The sequence below is a fragment of the Lepisma saccharinum genome, chromosome 8 (assembly GCF_977018435.1).
Source record: "Lepisma saccharinum chromosome 8, izLepSacc3.1, whole genome shotgun sequence".
Classification (NCBI taxonomy): domain Eukaryota; kingdom Metazoa; phylum Arthropoda; class Insecta; order Zygentoma; family Lepismatidae; genus Lepisma; species Lepisma saccharinum.
In genome coordinates this window covers 67,945,784-67,964,212 of record NC_139236.1, presented here as the reverse complement: position 1 = coordinate 67,964,212, position 18,429 = coordinate 67,945,784, and the positions used below count along the sequence as shown (strand labels likewise).

The 18,429-nt window shown below is 37.4% G+C and overlaps 1 protein-coding gene across 1 annotated transcript; it reads left to right on the top strand.

Moving 5' to 3' along the window:
• The first annotated feature begins 379 nt into the window (after positions 1-379).
• LOC145991078 (tetraspanin-33-like) lies at positions 380-17,526 on the top strand. The gene is made up of 7 exons (XM_083126804.1): positions 380-582; positions 1,076-1,279; positions 5,097-5,270; positions 7,695-7,826; positions 11,060-11,107; positions 14,169-14,285; positions 16,791-17,526. Exons 1-7 carry the CDS (start codon positions 487-489, stop codon positions 16,857-16,859), a joined length of 840 nt encoding a protein of 279 aa, XP_082982930.1. The 5' UTR covers positions 380-486; the 3' UTR covers positions 16,860-17,526.
• Positions 17,527-18,429: the final 903 nt, after the last annotated feature.

Genomic DNA, 18,429 nt, shown 5'->3' with positions numbered 1-18,429 from the left:
TATTACGCAGTGATTTCATACAATGTTAAATTACGATTTCATTAACTACATTAGGCAACACTTATCGCATCCCCAAAATAATATTCTAATGACAAGAATCAGACGACACAATTTCAAAATGTAAACAGACTGGTCGGCCGGATGAAGCTACTTATCCAAATTAGAAACTAAATATTGTGTAAATGAAAGAGTTGTAGAATACGTACATTCCTGGTACTATTTGTAAATATTACACGTATTCTACTCTCATTCTCGTAATAAAATTTAGTAGAAGAAAAGGTTCGTGAATATGGACACGAATTTGACTTCAGCCGGTTCGCGAGGAACAGTAGAAACACAGAATACTAACTACGGTCAACCAATCTCCCATAAGACTGAAACAGCCCTGCTGAACAACATCAGTTAGGTAGGAAGCCATGAGTTTCATAATAATAACAGAAGAGAGGGAGTGGCATTAGTGAGTCAGTTCTACATACACATAAGAAAATGATGAATGCACCTCGTAGAAGACCTACAAATAATTTTACTTACGTCAGCCCCTGTGTAAAATATATGATTTTTTTCTTGAACTTTATATTTTGGGTAAGTTGAATCACGAGATCAAAGTCCATCGTCTTATTTCCTAAGCAACAGATGTGAAAGAAAAGTAAAGTTTGTGTAAAGTACTATTGGCTCCAAATATGTGTCAGTGTACATTGTTAATAGATTAACACAATAAATAACGTTAAATTATGATTTAGGCACTAAAAAGCGTCAAGTGGTGGTGAATAGCCGAAAATAAATAGTATTGGCAATGTAGCCTTAGGGGGAATTTTCCTGTCAAGATTATCGTAACCTTTGTATATAATCCTAGATTGATAGTTTCCACAGTTTTGGTTGCTAATATCAGGCAACACAATAAATATTCCAGTTCGTATTGATATGGTTGGAATGTAGCTACATACCGTTCAGGATGTTACAACATTTTGATTAGTTTGTGACATACAGATATAATAGACGTTTATTTTAGTGATTGAATGTACCTAATATGTGTAAAATCGAATGTAACATACTGTATAATTGTCTTTCTCCACAGCTGTTTGGAGGTTTGCTGATAGGTGTTGGTCTCTATGCATTTTTGGACAAATGGCAGGCAACAGGCTGGGTGAAAGTGGAAACATTCTACGATATCATATTAAACATTTCCCTGGTCATGATCATAAGTGGAGCTATAATATTCATTGTCAGTTTTGCTGGTTGTGTTGGAGCCCTCAGGGAAAACACCTGCTTACTGAAATTTGTAAGTTCCTTTTTCTTTTATATATATACACACACTATATATGTAAGCATTAGAATTGAGCCAACACTGGGGCTGATGTATTGTCATTTGTCAATATCAGTGTTGGAAAGTATCAATTGAATTTTATTTACTGATTCTGGCCGATACTTTTCCGACATTTTGATCTTTTTTGAGATCAACAAAAGTGCTGTGTAGTACTTTCGTGGAGTTTCATTAGCTTGGTAATTATGTAAATTTGGTAACAGTTCGTTATATCGGAGACACATTTCTTCATTTTTACAGATGAAACTATGTACGGAAATGAGTTTCTCCAAGCTTTCAAATGTTCGTCGAGGTATTTTCTTTCATTGTGGAATATATTTGACTGGGAAATCGTGTATTTTTCAAGAGAAATATCTCACCGACACACAATTGCCATTGCTTTCGCTACGTGAACTGCTTGCTGCATATGTTTGATGACGTAAGCCCCTGTCAGTGTTTCCAACCCCTATTTTTTCACTACGCTTGCCAAACCTAACCTAAACTTATCAGAAATGGTTCGTGGGGCTATCCGTGAATGGTTTGTGGGGCTATCGGTCAGCTACCCATGCGTAATGTAAAATTTTAATATCTGACAATAACGATAGCATTCCCACAACTCCACAACTTGAGCCAAAATGTGCCCGCCATATTGTGTGTTACAGAAGTGAATAAAGGAATAAAAAAACACTGTAAGTGAAAAATTTTGTTTGTTTTCGTGTAAAAAGCATAATGGCACCTTGAACTATGTTCCGCAATACACAATTGGTAAGTACGAACCATGCGAAACACAAAATATCCGATTTTAATGTGTCTCCGATTAACGAACTGTTACCGTAAATTTTGAAGTTTCCATGTATTTCACGCCAATATTGTGCGAAAACTGTGTTTTTGTGTTTACATAACAGCTATTTTAATATTCTGATGCAGCGGCTGCTCTAAGGGGAGAGTGGCCGTGCCATGGCTCTACCCTCAGAAAAAGAAAAAGCACTTGCTTTGCCATAATATAGTTAAATGAATACATTTACGAACGAGGAGATTCGAATCTCGTAAGTGTTCGAGCTTACGGCTGCCTCAATTCCTGCACTGCATCCCCAGCTGTTCTCTCACTTGCTCTGGGCCAGCATAGTCTAGCCTGTGCACGGAGGCATGTAAAAGTCTCCGCAGTTAACGAGCTACGACACCAGGGATTGCAGGTTCGAATCTCAGCCTGGGCATCGGTGTTCTTCGTGAGTGTTCACTCACCCTTATCTTCGCGATTAACCAAAAGTAGTACAAATGCCAAGTAAAATAAACCAATCTTAGGAACTCTGAATTTTTGTCTGCAATTTTAGTAAACAAAGTCCTATTAAAATTACCTCTTTCATTAGATTTCTATGACATATGCTACCAAAAAATTTTTGATTTCTTGATCACGTTGGCACTACCCATCATAATAGCTGCCAGCCGCCACTGTTCTGATGTAATTATTGAATATTTTGAAGCAAAATTCTGGTAAATTGATGCTCATGTTTGAAGTGGAATACTCGCCCACTAAAATTTATATTGGTAAGAAAAGAATGTGACTGATTGACCATGTGAATGAAATATGTTTTGGGTTAGGGGAAAACTTACTGTGGTACACCTATCTTTGACCTGCTGCCAAGGGGAAGTGCAGAGTTTTCCTGCAATTTTGCACCATGGGGCATGTGGTATTTCCCAGTAGTGTTGGGTATAATGTGGACAAGTGCTCTCATGCTTTTGTCATCTTGGAACATGACTATCATGGGCAACAGTTGACAACCACATTTTTGCAGAAACAAGGTGTAACTACATCAGAGATTGTGAATTGGTTATAGGCTGCATGTTGTGTGATGCTCCTAGCCGAGCAACTGCGTTTCGTTTGGTGTACGCTTTCAAGGATTGAAGTGAGTCAGTCTAGTGTCCCAAGAACATCCCAAACCATGGCCATCATCTGGAAAGTTTCCAACATTAATACACATGACAGACATGTTACATGTGAACAGGTACAGCATGAAACTGGTTTGGCTAAGGGAGGGATGCATGACATCATCACGGAACTTTTGAATATGAGAATGGGTGCCTCATAACTTCACCCAGCAACGAAGGAGAGAATGTGTTGACAGGTGCAGTGAGCTCCTGGAAATTCATGATGGCTATCTGGAGAGTTTTGTCGATCATTTGGTCATGCACGATGAGTTTTTCTTCAGTTATTAACACTAAGAAGCAGCCGACAGTGCAATGGATGCATGACAACAACCTGCAGCTAGAAAAACCCAAACCAAGTTTCACATGTAGGAAACAGCTGGCTTCTATATTCTGGGATGGCATCGTACTGCTGGAGTGGCTCCCACTGGGCAACAAGATCAACAGTGACAGGTACACTGTTTTCGTTGGAGAATTCAGCAAAGACAATCAGGGAATGGGTCAAACATGTCTTTTCTTACATGATAATATCAGGCCCCATATATCTGGAGACTAGGGCAAAACTACAAGACTCAGATAGGCCATCCTCAAACACCCTCCATACTTGCTGGACCTTCCATGCCTTGTTTGATAGCATGAAAGAGCCAGTATGCAGCCAGAAATTCACTGATGCTGAGTCTTTATAGGAGGCTGTCAACTCCTGGTGTGGTTCGGTCAATGAAGTTAGTAATAAGTTGTGTTTTATACAGTGTATATTGATACACTTGTAGGTTTAATTGTATTTTCTGCAAATATGCTGTGTAAAGAAACAAACTGCTGGAGTACTAAGTTAGGTGAGTGTACCACCCCGAAAGACTGTTTCCATCAGGTGCTTATGGAGGTTCATGATAGGTGACATCAATGCATCGAGGCTGGGAAGAATAGGTCCAGCATACCTAAAAGTCTCAAGCTTCTGCTATAGGATCTTAACGTCCAAATCAGATGAGTCTCATTCGTTTCCGACCAACCAAAATATTAATCCATATTTTGAACTACTTTTAATTGTTACAATTGTCAGGTATCTGTATTGGCAATTATTTATTGAAAATTATGGTCCGGATATCTCCTTCCTCCAAATTGTCACCCTTTCTCTTGCTTAGGTGCCCAACGAACCCACCAATTAGATTTTGAGCCCTTACTTGCCACACAGCACAAATTAAAGTTCAAGGGTAACATATGTGTCACCCTTATGTGGTATATTTAGCATTGACATACCAAAATCTAAGTGACAATATCTAGGGACATATTTACAGTGAATAAAAATTCAAGAATAATGGGCACATTTTGGGATTAAAAGTTGCATATTAAATAACATTTTGGTGTTTAAATGGTGAATGTAACCCTATATACTACATTTATTACACAAAATAAATATTTCCCTTTTAATAGCACACATTTATGTAGTTAACAGAATAAGTTTATTTCTGTGTAAAGGAGTTCGTTTTTGCTTCTCAAATTTTTACAGCAGAATGAATAAAATTTTTGTGATTTGCATTACACACAAGATAATTTAGACTTCAGAAAGTGTCATATTGCTAAATAAACTCTAAATTTCATGTTTAAGGAGTTCATTTTGTGACAAAACAAGGTAAGAATATGCACCCAACACCTTTTAAAAGCATGAAAAATGAACATTACTATGTTATTTCACATTTCGTATTTCCTTCAAACATGAAATATGAACGTCTCTTAATAATATCCTAAAATAATGGCTAGGTTTTATTTCACATGTGATATGCTCTGTTGTGTCTTATATTGAAGACTTGTTGCCAGACAAGATCTCAGTGAACAGTAGTGAATGTTTAATATTTTTTTGTGTATTTTATTTTTTCAGTATTCTTTGTGCCTTTTAATATTCTTCCTCCTTGAGATGGCCATAGCCATAATGGGCTTTGTATTCCCTCACACAATGCAGTCGATGCTAGAGGAGTCGTTTACGGAGAAAATCATCCACAGCTACCGAGAGGATCCGGATTTGCAGAATCTTATAGATTTTGCTCAGCAGGAGGTGAGTGAATTTCAGTCTTTTGTGTGGAAGCTGTGATACTGAGCTTACCGTACTACCTTGGGGTGGATTTTTTCTTATAGCATATTTTTGTATGTGTTCTACGCTCCTAGGTGATGTAACTTTGTGTCAGGTTTTTACATATTTACTCACATGTCTTCAATTTTTTGGGTAACAGTTTGTTATATCGGAGACACATTTCTTCATTTTTACAGAAGAAACTACTTACGGAAATGAGTTTCTCCAAGCTTTCCAACGTTTGTCAAGGTATTTTCTTTCATCGTGGAATATATTTGATCAGGAAATCATGTATTTTTCAATTGAAATATTTCACCGACACACAATTGCCATTGCTTTCGCTACGTGAACTGCATGCTGTGTACATTTGATGACGTATGCCCCTGTCAGTGTTTCCAACCCCTTTTTTGTCACTATGCTTGCGTAACCAAACCTAACGTAACCTTATCGGAAGTAGTTCGTGGTGCTATCCGTGAATGGTTCGTGGGGCTAACTGTCAGCTACCATGCATAATGGTTTGTGGGGCTATCCGGGAATGGTTTGTGGGGCTATCCATCAGCTACTCGAACTATCCGTCAGCTACCCTTGCATAATGTAAAATTTTCACACGTGACGAACACGATAGTAGGTATTTTTCTGTGAAGAAGGTTGGAAACACTGCATACTCACAACATGAGTCAAAATGTGCCTGCCATATTGTGTGTTACAGAAGCAAAGAAAGGAATCAAAAAATCACTCTGTATGTGAAAAATTGTGTTTGTTTTCGTGTAAAAAGCATAATGGCACCTTGAACTATGTTCCGCAATACACAATTGGTAAGTACGAACCATGAGAAACACAAAATATCCGATTTTTTTGTGTCTCTGATATAACGAACTGTTACCATTTTTTGTATTGCTTCCTTTTTCTTGTTATTTTTTGTGATGTTGGAAGCTTGGAAAGAAATATAATTTTAAAAGATTGTTGTAATTTTTTTATTTTATTAACTATCTAATGTTTTGTGCATATACACAAAGTTGTGTGTGTGGGTTACATTTGAATACGAAGTAGAAATGCATAGAAATAATTGTATATGTGACGTACATTTCTTTTGTAAGGTTCATTAGAGAATATGAGTCCGACCTTGCCACATAGTGCATTGAATGACTTGAGGCAGTTTTTTTTTTGTCTTTCTTTACACGTAAAATTTCTGCACTGACGTCTTTGAATAAGCATCCAAATCCGATTTAATTTTTAATATAATTCTTACACAACAGTGGAATACAATGGTGGAACAGTCATGTCTGACGTACTTTTGAGCCAAAAGCTTATAAAAACACAGCACACAACAAATTAAAACCTTAATTCATAGCTCTCCACCCCTTCTCAGGGTCTCCCTTTATCTTCTAACTTGTACATTGTTCTCCCCACTCATTCAAATACAGTGGTCCATATCGACAAATGTTAGATACACAATTTCCTTGACATTAGAAGACCTATCAAAGAAGGAGTCACCATGAATTTTTCAAATGTCACCATTTGACCCACCCTATGAGTTTTCATTTGTTTGAGCTTCAGGTTGTATTTTAAGTCCACTTCATGCACGGAAAGGATATTTGGGCTGGACCTACAGTTCAAAGTGGGATCTGAACCACCATGTGCGTCCACCAGGCATTGAACCCAGGACTCCTGATTAATAGGCATTGTACCAGGTGGAGACCCATATGGGTTTTCATGTGATGACATATGATTTTATGATTTTTTCGCAATTTTGAAAATATTGACCCGTTATGATGCTGGAAACTCATTCAAGCTATAAAACCTTTTTTTGGTTACCCATTGATCCAACAAAGATATGTTTTTTCAAAAGTGAATTGAAATTAAAAGACATATTAAATCAGGTGTCACTCGACCCCTTTTATGTATAATTTATGAAATACCCTCGGATAACGGCAACACCACATGCATTCCAAACACTGCCATTCAAATCGCCCACTCCTTTTTCATGTGGTGGCATTAGTTTAAGCAATTTCATATCCATTTCAAAACTATTATTCTGTTATAAGCTTACAGAATTACCTATGTATGCTGCATGCACATCTGTCATGTGATAGTATTGCAAGGTTGACATGTCTTGGAGCATAGGTTCATATCCTGGACAAGTCATGCTTGTTCCTTTATTTCTTTTATCATTTGTTTCATCAAATCATCATTCATCCTCATCATCACCATAAATAAGATGAATGACAATGTAAAACTAATAAAAGAATATTACTTAACCCAGAGGCAATTTTTTTCTACTGTAAAAATCCTTTTGCTGCATGTTCCATTTTTGTAATAAGGTATTTTTCTATAGAAACATATCTTTTGCCACATATTGTTTAGATATTGCTTCAGGAAACTAATAATGTTATTCCTTGGTCATTTCAGTTCCATTGTTGTGGTTTGAGCACTGATGGTTACATAGACTGGTCCAAGAATGAATACTTCAATTGCAGTTCACCCAGTGTGGAGCGATGTGGAGTTCCCTTTTCATGTTGCATGAATGTGACTGATATAACGGTATGACTTTTGTTGATAATGACCATGATAGAATTGAAACCTGTGCTCATAACAATATGATTATGAAAGCTTCGTTTTCCATGCCTGTGATAAAAGTGATGCCATAGAGACACACTCGTCGCATGTAGTGGAGAAATGTAGTCAAGAAAGAATAAAAGATACATAGGATTTTTTTTCTGCAACAGTGCACATATGCAGAATTAGACAGTGAAATTTGATACTGTCAAGTGAAAGTCATATACAGTCAACTCTCGATACAACTACCGTTCACAGTTCCTGGGAAAAGGGTCGTTATTTCGAAGGGGTCGTTATTGGAATTTGCACCAATTTTGAGCTCAAACGAACACAAAGATTCCTAGAGGACTCTAACACCATTTATCCTCTGTAGTTATACAACCTGTTATGCACAGGATGCATGTTGTGAGGAGGAAAATAGAACATGAAAACGTTTTCACAAAAAAGGATTTTAAATAATGTTGTTTTATTTTAATTGTGCACAGTTGTTGCTCTTCCCCGAACTTCTTACAATTCTAGTTCATGAGAAACCTATTTGCACTTAGACATGGAAAGGAAAACAATCGTTTGTTGCAAGCGAAACTCAAAGAACTTTGACACCAGTCACACTGAAAAAGGAAACAACCAACTTGCGATCTGTTTGCACCGAATGTGTATTCTAGGACACATTAAACATCGTCCCACTCGATAATCATTCGGGTTTGGAATTGGATTTTACTTTAAACTGTATATTTAGTCCTGATTAGCCCATCAGCATAAAATGAACTCCAAACAAGCTTTATGAAACCTGCACATTTTCAGATATCAAAATGGGAGATCGTTATTTACACTCAAGTCGACGATTTAATGTTGGATTTAGGAGTATTCTGGATGTCAAACACCCACTCCTCAAAAAGTTTTCCCCTTGAATAATGTTTTTGTTTTTTAATAGGTCTCAGCGTCCATTTGTTGGGAGCACTTTTTTTTCTTTTTTCGCATGAATGGTTCTGAAGAAAGCTGCGATTATATTGTGTGCATTTCCTTCCAACACTGCTCTGAGTGTTAATTAAGTTTATTCTTGTGTCAGGTGTAAAATAAAATTTACAGTTTTGCTTATCAGAAGGTGCAGAACATGAAGTTGTTTTAACTCTGGTTTTTCTATCTGGAGATTGAATTTCATTATCTTCAAATCAAAACAGCTTATCAGCAAGCGACAGCTTTGCATTGGCGCCTGCTGCAGTGTAAAAACAAGGATACCGGCTGGAAGTTCGAGCAACAGGTGGTCGAAGAAAAAATCCTCAGCATTTGAAAGATTATGCAACTGTCGGAGAAGGAACTTCTATCAGCAGTGTTACTGTAAAGTAGAAAGAAATGATCCCTGCTTAAAGTTTTACCATGCAACAGACAATAATACGGACAATATTTCCTATGCAGACAACAACATAAAAAAAACAACCCTGAATTCTGCAATTATTACATTGCCCTGCACACCAGTGGCTGAGAATGAGCTGGAAAGGAGTAGGGGGGAGTAACTTTTTTTATTTGTCCTATGGTTTTTGTTCATTTTCAAGAATGTATTTAGAACTGGTTGCTCCATTTTAGACGTCAAAGGAAAGAAGGAGGGGTCCATTTCCACCCTCTCCTGTAATCAGCCTGTGTGCACACACGAGCAAGAAAATCGTAGCTGAAACAATTGGCATCGCTCCCACCCCTTCATGTTTGCTGACAGGAAAATAGGGAAAAATCACTGAGCCAACGGGATACTTTTTTTGGCAAATATTATGACATCGGCACAGTTATAAAAACGTATGAAGTGGGAAATGGGAGTTATGATGTACGTAAGATCGAAGTAAACTTTTGCGGAAACCTGGATGGCAACACATTAAGTGGGTTGACAATCTTTAGTTGGTCTGTGTGGCTTTGATTATCTCGTAACAGTTTCGCTTTTTTATGAAGTGTTACAGGGAACAAAGAACATGTTTTAAATGAAGGCGGTTACGGGAAGTTTTCGGCTACAAGGCCAAGAGTCGCTCACTCACGGGTACCTGGTGAACTCTAGATCAGAGCTGGAAAAATGGGAGAGACTTCCAGAGGCCACGCGTTTGTATTTTGGAACATTTCTGCAATCTTATCTCGCATTTCTCAATGGGACACTGGTGAATATTTCCAAGGTGGTGCATTTATAGATTAAAGAGCTTGACCTGCCATGAATATTGACAAAGACTGGAAGTCCAGCAGTCATTTTGGCCTCCCCCCTCCCCTTGCATGAGTTGTCAGCAGCTCTTAGGACAAGGAAACAAGTCAAGGTCGATTTAAAATAACATCCAAGCAAATTTGATCTTCTCTTCTCGCGTATCCAAGAGCAAGCGAAATCACAATGGCAAAATAATCCTGGCGGGATGGGTAGAGGCCATCGGGTGCAGGGTAACATTGGCATATTTGTGGGACGGAAGGGCAGAGGTCAAGTGCAATTGGATATCACTCAAGCATGGTGTGGTGGTGTCTATTTTTAGATCAGACTCATTTGCGAGCGGTAGAGCGCTCGTGAAGGGAATGAGTGCGAATAAAATGAGTTCAACAAACATACTTTTTGGCTGATTTCCTTCAATTTTTCAACTTTTTTCCAAATTTTTCACGGTTCCCGGGAAAAGGGTCATTACTTCAAGAGGGTCTTTATATCCGGGGTCGTAGAATCGAGAACCGACTGTATGCATTATTACTATTGTGTATAGATTCTTGGTTTTGAGTTGTTGATAAACACAATATGAAATTATCAGAAATAAATATGGTATATAATTTACAGAAGGAATTTATTGAAAATTTCATATGCTATAAAATTAAAACTTTTTAGGTTAGAAATTAACCATTACAAAGATCTGTATACTTACAAATGGTATATACCTCCACTCATCCAACATGATCTTTATCAGGGGCTGATGGAAATCAGAATACCTTGTTTTACCCTGTTTTATGTTATGGAAAACACATGGTGCAACCTGTGCTCTGGACTGCATTTCATGCATTTATCTTGATGTGTAGAACACTGATACATGTGCTATTCAAAGTGTCTTCAGTATTGATAATATATCACAGAGTTTCCTTAGATTTCAACTACTAGTAATCAAGTTTAGGGTTAATAAGCATCTGATTACAGTTGCATGCATGCAATTGTAATGTGCAATAATTTTGTGATTTGTATAGTTATAATAAACATCTAATTGCATTAATATTATTTTCAGAGTGGGCTGCAGAATTTTATGTGTGGATATGGAGTCCAGGAATTATCTGTAAGTGTTAGCTTAAATTTGATTATTAGATTATATTTTGATTCATAATTGGGAAAAGAGACATGGTAGTATATAAATATGGAGAAACTAGAACTCACTTTATCCACGAAATTGTTTTTTCTTTGTTCTATTAATTTCAGTGGCCATTGCCAACATCCTCGTTGGAACTCGCTGTACTGTTGCTTGGTGTGCATCGTTTGTTTGTAGTTGGTGGCAGTGGCCACTGAAATTAACAGAACAAAGAAGAAAAACAGTTTTGCGGATAAAGTGAGTACTAGTTTCTACATATTTATATTTTGATATTTGTCATTTGTCAATAGATTATCAAATATTGCTATTTTTTTTGTTGTGTGCATTGCTTCTTGCCTTTTTTGTATTGATTACATTGTAAATTTTATGTACATTGCACATTCTGTGTATTTTTGGTACAAGAAGAGAGAGAGGGAGAATATATATATATATATATATATAGGATAAAAGCAAGGAGGGCCAAAAGGGCTAAGTAAAAATCAAATAAGGTAAAAGGAAACACTCACCGGACAGTAGGAAAATTCAAAATTTTCCTACTGTCCGGTGAGTGTTTCCTTTTACCTTATTTGATTTATATATATATATATATATATATATATATATATATATATATATATATATATATATATATATATACTACCTCCATCCACATAAAACCCACCAACCACATGCAATACCTACACTTCTCCAGCTCCCACCCGTCCCACACCAAAAAAAGCAATTCCATTCTCTCTGGCCCTCAGGGGACAGCGCCTGAACACTTCACCCACCTCCCGCCAGAATTATAACCTCCGCCTACACCAGGCCCTGGTTAACCGTGGATATCCCTCCATCCTGGTCACCAAGCAAATATCACGAGCTGCCTCACATACCACTACCACCAAGAAACCTGCTGCCACCAACCCACCTGCACTCATCACCCAATATCATCCCCACCTCAACAAAATCAGGCACACACTGCACTCTCTTCTCCCAATCCTCCACAGTGATCCCGAAACCAAAAACATATTTCCCGACAAACCCAGGGTGGTTTTCAAATGCCCCCCTAACCTCCAAAACATCCTGGTCCACAACACTCCTTCACCACACATCCAACACCCCCCTGCCCATAAATGCAACCGATCCAGGTGCAAGACCTGTCCCATCCTCATCACTTCTCACACCCTCCAGGTGCACACGGCCACTGGCAAATTTACCCTCCATCCCAAAGGGACCTGCCATGCCTCAAACCTTATCTACATCCTCACCTGCAACATCTGTGGTGATTTTTACCTGGGGGAAACATCAACGGCCCTCAACCTCCGCATCAATAACCACCGCTCCTCCACCCACAACCTGGACTTCACTGTCACCGTCCACACCAACCACCACAACATCAGTTTCAACGACTGCTTCCGGGTAGCGATCATCCACCTCCTACCCCAACCAGCCAACACCTCTGTTTGCAAAAGATGGGAGAGGGCCTATATATCGGCCATGAGTGCAACCACTCCACCTGGCCTGAACAAGGCCACCCAGTAATGCCCAACCCTCACCCACCCTCCCGCCCTCCCTCCCAACTCATCCTACACACTCACAGTTTACGACGAGCCTGGTGACGAAACAGTGTTTTTTTCGTTCTACGCACCGCTTCTTCTTCAATGGGGCACTTATGGGCAACTCTGCAGGACCCCAACTTCCGGTTCCGTCTTCTGTTTCTTCTCACACCGATGATGCTATAAATTAGCGAAAATTTTGAATTTTCCTACTGTCCGGTGAGTGTTTCCTTTTACCTTATTTGATTTTTACTTAGCCCTTTTGGCCCTCCTTGCTTTTATCCATTATATATATATATATATATATATATATATATATATATATATAGTTAGTTAGTTAGTTAGTGTAAAATTACACTTAAGTATGTTCTATTTTATGCTGAGTATTAATGAACTACATTTTTACATTTATACTTGCTTACTAAATCTCTTTCCATTTGATTTTTAAAGGATTGCTGGCACATTGTACTATGATATTAATGATTCTAGACTTTATAACAACATTTTTTATACCCGGTGGATGAGGCAGATAGTGGTTGTCATGCCACTTTAAACTGTAGGTCCAGTCCCGATTAGCCTTACTGTGGACTTAAAACTCCAACTCAATCAATCAAACATTTTTTATAGTATTTACTTAATTCCACCATGAATTAATTTACAGGATGACTTCTTTTTCATAAAATGGTTGTAATCATTACTACATATAAGTACATACTCATAACTTCCAAAGCTTGTATCTAGTCACACTCCATTCCCTATTGTTTCTATGATCTGTTATCCTGATGTATAATGTGGAATGGGGTCATTCCATACCATTTCGACCAACCCTTGTCACATTAACATTTTAAAGAATATTAATAACAATATCCTTGAAGTGTTCAAAATTGGCATTGAATTTTTTTTTGAGACTTGCATTTAGATCTGGTGGCCATTTTCAATTAGTTGCGTGCAGTGATTTTAGCATTTTCAGACCTCAACATAATGTTAAAATTTGATGGTTTTTCAAATAGGAAAGATATTTAAGATTAAAAATAGCCCCTTTACAATAATAAATAAATTACATGTGGAATTTTGAAATGAAGAAATTACGAGAAAAAGATAGTTGTAAATGCATTTAAAAAGTATACATAGCTAAGAATGATTTACAAATAAAAAACAACACAACTTTCATCATACGTGAGAATCTTTTCATAATATTTAACTCGTATATTGCCTGTGCTGTTATTTTACTGATATTTACTTCCAGGAACAAAAAAGTTTTCAAATTGGGAATGGTGTGTACAAAGTCGGTCTACATTTGTTTGAATTCATATGGAATGACCCAATTATGTATAATATTGGTAAAATATAGGTTATTGTGTCTGTAAACTTTAATGGTATTGATGAAAATTGAATTCAAGATCCATCCCTGGTAGAAGTGGGAAACTTTAATGCAACATGTATTTTTTTTCTTTTGAGTGTGAAAGTAATGGCTAGATGTACTTTACTCTCCACAGGTGGCAGAAGCAGGGAAGAAGGTTTGGACAAGCGGTTGCATTGAAGTTGTGAGGGTATGGGCAGAACGAAATCTTTATACAATTGCAGGTGTTGCTCTAGGAGTTGCACTTGCGCAGGTATGTTAGCAAATCTGAATTCTGCTGTTTACTTTCATCTATCTCCATGTATAAAAGTAAGTCTTCTTTCGTGTGCTAAATTGTTAAATCTGCAGGTTTTGGAACTATTGTTTGGCAAAATTTTAGTTATTGTTTGTGACATACACAGTGCGGCAATTTGAAATCGAGACTGATTTTTTTTCTCAGTAGGTGGTGCCACTGTGCAAGCGTTCTGTGGTGCAAACAAGTAATGGGTATCTCACGAACAATCGACGCAGAGCTCGTTGACCTTGAGTGACATTGCCGCTTGTGGCGTTGTTGAATGTGGGCACGTGTTGTAGCAAGTCTATAGGGTCAATTGTTTATTCTGTACACATGTATTTGAATGGCTCAGGCGTTTCAGTGAAGGACGGGAGCCAATTGAACACAACGAGCATCCAGGTGTAGCAGGGACGGTGAGAACACCAAAATTGCTGGAGAAAGTGAGGACATTCATTACTGAAGACTGAAATTTCAGACAGACTGTTACCACTGCATTTTATCTTGAGGTACTGAAACATTTGATGCAAGGAATAACACGTGTGAGGCCCCGAGTATCAAGATGATGGCAGCAGGCGTCCGCTTCATGCTTCATGACAGTGCCCCAAGTCACAAGACTGTGATTGCAAAGAACTTTTTGGCCCTAAATCAACTGTGTGTTGTCACACCCTTCCTGCTCACCAGATCTGGCTCCGTGTGATTATTTTTTATTTCCTAAACCAAAATCTGCACTGAAAGGTTCCTACTTTTATGATGTACCAACAATCAAGAAGACTACGACATGGATTTTAAAAACCGTTACACAAAACTAATTCCAGCAATCCTTCCATGCACTGGTAGGCATTGCGGTACGATGTGTGGATGCAGGAGGGTCCTACTTTGAATGATCCAAGGTAAGTAACTTTCTATCAAGACTCGTTTATTTTTTACAGCACCAGTCTCAATTTCAAATTGCCACACCGTGTATGTATATCTGGCCTTTGCCGCTTAAGGATTTTCGTATGAAAATGCTGAGAAAGGGCCTACTTATCAGCCATGAGTGCAACCATTGCCAATAGCAATTAACTGTTAATCTAGTTTTCTTTTATGTCAAGGTTTCATAAAATACATGACAAGATTTTTCTGTATAAGTCATTCATCTTCTTTCGGAGTGGACCTTTCATGATACTCTAGTCGGCCAGTGTTTCGTGTACATAAGATTATATTTTTTAAAGATTGTGACTAATTTTTCTTTAAGACCACAGATTAAAGTGATAATAGAGGCCATGAAGGGAACCTCAAAGTAGGCTTTACACAAAGTATTTTAAGTTGGCTGGAGGAAAAATAAATATAAAATATTTCAGTTAAAATAATATTGTACTTTTCATTGACTGTATTTTCGATTAACCTTTAAGCCGAGCCGGTTTTCGAAAGTAACCCCTCTCTTGCCGTGGCCTTTGCACCCAATTTTTAAATTTTTACACTTATTTCAGAAAAAACGTTACATCTCCGAGACTATTTGAACAATCTATTTCGGATAACTTTTGTTTGAAAGCAAAAACATCGGAGCACGCAACACTACAATTCAGAAATCCCAAGTGAGTAAAACTGGGTTGGGAGGGGCCAAGGCTCCAAATTTTAAAAAAAAATCTGGCGTTCACCCCCTCTTCTCCCATTATTTTGGAAAAAGGGTGCAAACTTTTGCATTGTTTTCAAAGAATAGACCTTTTGCAACAAAGTGAAACTTGTTTCAAGTCCCTAGGCCTCATACAGGCTGAAATATGATGCAATATGTGCAATCCTGCATTTTGGCTAAAAATAGCTAATTTGCATATTAGAGAAAGGGCGGTGGGGGGGAGTTCTTCCACATGACATTTCAAAATCTTATCTTAACATCTGTCAGCGTTTACAACCTCACATACAAGAATGAAGGTCCTAAAAGCACGTGAATGTTGTAATTGGCACCATGGGTCATATATGACCCATTGGCTGTTTTCGCCTATACTTTCTATGGGTCATACATATATGACCCATTGGCTGTTTAAAGGTTAATGGAAAACTTGCTAAAAGGACCATATCAGGAAATTTAAAGTTATGCTAGCAAATGCATTTAAAATTCATGAAACAACAAGGGTGGAGAAGAAAGCTTAAAAATGAAGATGAATGGCAAAAAATACCGAAAAATGACCTAAAAGTCAAAAGAAGCTGAAAAATGCAAAGTAAAAATAATGTTTTCTGGTTCTGACTGAACGGAAACAGACTGATATCAGGTTTAACATTGTTTTCAAGGCTCAGAAAAAATATGATTTGTCATCAACTTGCGAGCCCTAGTCATAACAATATAATAAAGACCACTACAGGCACGTATTTTTTATTGTATTTTGAAGGAAGTTGTGATATGTACTATTGTGAAGAATTTAAATTCCAGTAGTCGGTGTAGTTTAAAATGAAAAGTAGTAGATGCTATCTTTTTTGCTCATATTAACTGTGAATATTCCTCTCTTGCAGCTATTTGTTATATACCTGGCCAAGACATTAGAAGGTCAAATAGAATTGCAAAGATCACGATGGACTTGAGACCTCGTTTACCATATATAAGGGTCAGCAAACTTAAAAGAATTAATGCGTGTGTGTTTTTCTTAGATTCCATCCAGGCAAGAACATTTTTTATGAACAGTTTTTTTAAATCTCTTATCGTAACATTTTTTTAGGTAAGTGCCATGTCGCTTGGTGTCATCATATTTACCAAAGTTGTTAACATGTGAAATCCTTTTACAGTGGATGTTTCTCATCGTAGCTGTGTTGTAGAGATTTTTAAATACTTGATTGGTTATTTTGTGTCGCCGGAATGTGAACTACTGTTGCTGTAAGGGCAATCAAAGGATCTACTTGGGTGTTACGTGCTGTGAGAAAATTATATAGTTTGTGGGATACATGTATGGTGTAAGATTCTGGATTCAGGCAAGTCTTAGTCAATAGTATCTGGAGAAATGAATGCATTTCTCGAGGTATGTATGTTCTAAAGGTAATATAAGGGTATTTGCATTTGTGTTGTATATAGTATTGGTATTACTGTTCACTTTTTATCATGCTTTGTATGTGTTTGTAGTTTACATTAGGGATGGGACAGATTAACCGGTGCTCTATCGGAATCTGTTGATATAGACATATCGGTTTATCAGTATTATTTTACTGATCCGGTATATCTATAAATATCTTATCATTTAGCACAAAATTCTGCCATTTTGTTATAATTTTTATGGAGAATCTCCATGCCCTACTTTTGAAAAAAATTAGTGTCTAAATATGAAACTTCTTTTGCACTGCAGTCAACTCGAAACACACATTTATTAAGGAATTCAATGAACCTTTCAGGTTCTTCAAGGACCATTTGGAATTTTATATCGGATCAGTAGAATATCGGTTATCAGTATGTTTTATATTGGTACTTTATCGGTATTGGCCAAAATTTCTTATCGGCCCATCCCTAGTGCACATGGTTCGGGACATGAGTTTTTCACGTCATGAAATCGGGAGATTTCAGACCGAAGTGATTTGAGTGTCAGGCCACTTGAAATATTAACTCTGAGAAATAAGTGCAACATTTCACAGCTGAGTGACAATACATTGCACATGACACCGGCTGTGGTGAAGTGTCACTTGCCACATTAGTGTGAAATCTTCCATAAAACAACAATATAGAGTTTCTCATTCATAATTAGTCACTGCCTGAATGCTTGAGGAAAAAATTACTATGCATCAAAATCCTTCGAAATGTACAAACATTTTTTTTCCTTTTTGCAACAGAAAGATGTAATTTGATACCTAGTCTCTGTTATGTATTAGAAGCAGGAAGCTGGAAATAGCAAACTGTTTCCGAGGCAGCTTCCATTCAAAATGTGTTGTTCCCCATAATGGAAATGTAAGCAAGAAAATTCTTCGCAAATCAGTTCTTTCTCAAATCATTTCACGCCTCTGCTTACATTGCACTTACGTAAATAACATTATAAATAACAGTATTAAGTTGGCTGCTATGTCATACACACAAACTCATGCAATGGTTTGGTGTCCATTATACAGAAACCATGTTTACCCATGATGATTTTTCTAAAAAAATATCACTCAATGGTATGTACAAAATTATTGT

Coding starts and splice junctions, on each gene's coding strand:
- LOC145991078 (XM_083126804.1), top strand. CDS start 487: ATGATGAATGCACCTCGTAGAAGACCTACAAATAATTTTACTTACGTC. Junction 1,280..5,096: donor ACACCTGCTTACTGAAATTT/GTAAGTTCCTTT, acceptor TTATTTTTTCAG/TATTCTTTGTGCCTTTTAAT. Junction 7,827..11,059: donor TGAATGTGACTGATATAACG/GTATGACTTTTG, acceptor TATTATTTTCAG/AGTGGGCTGCAGAATTTTAT.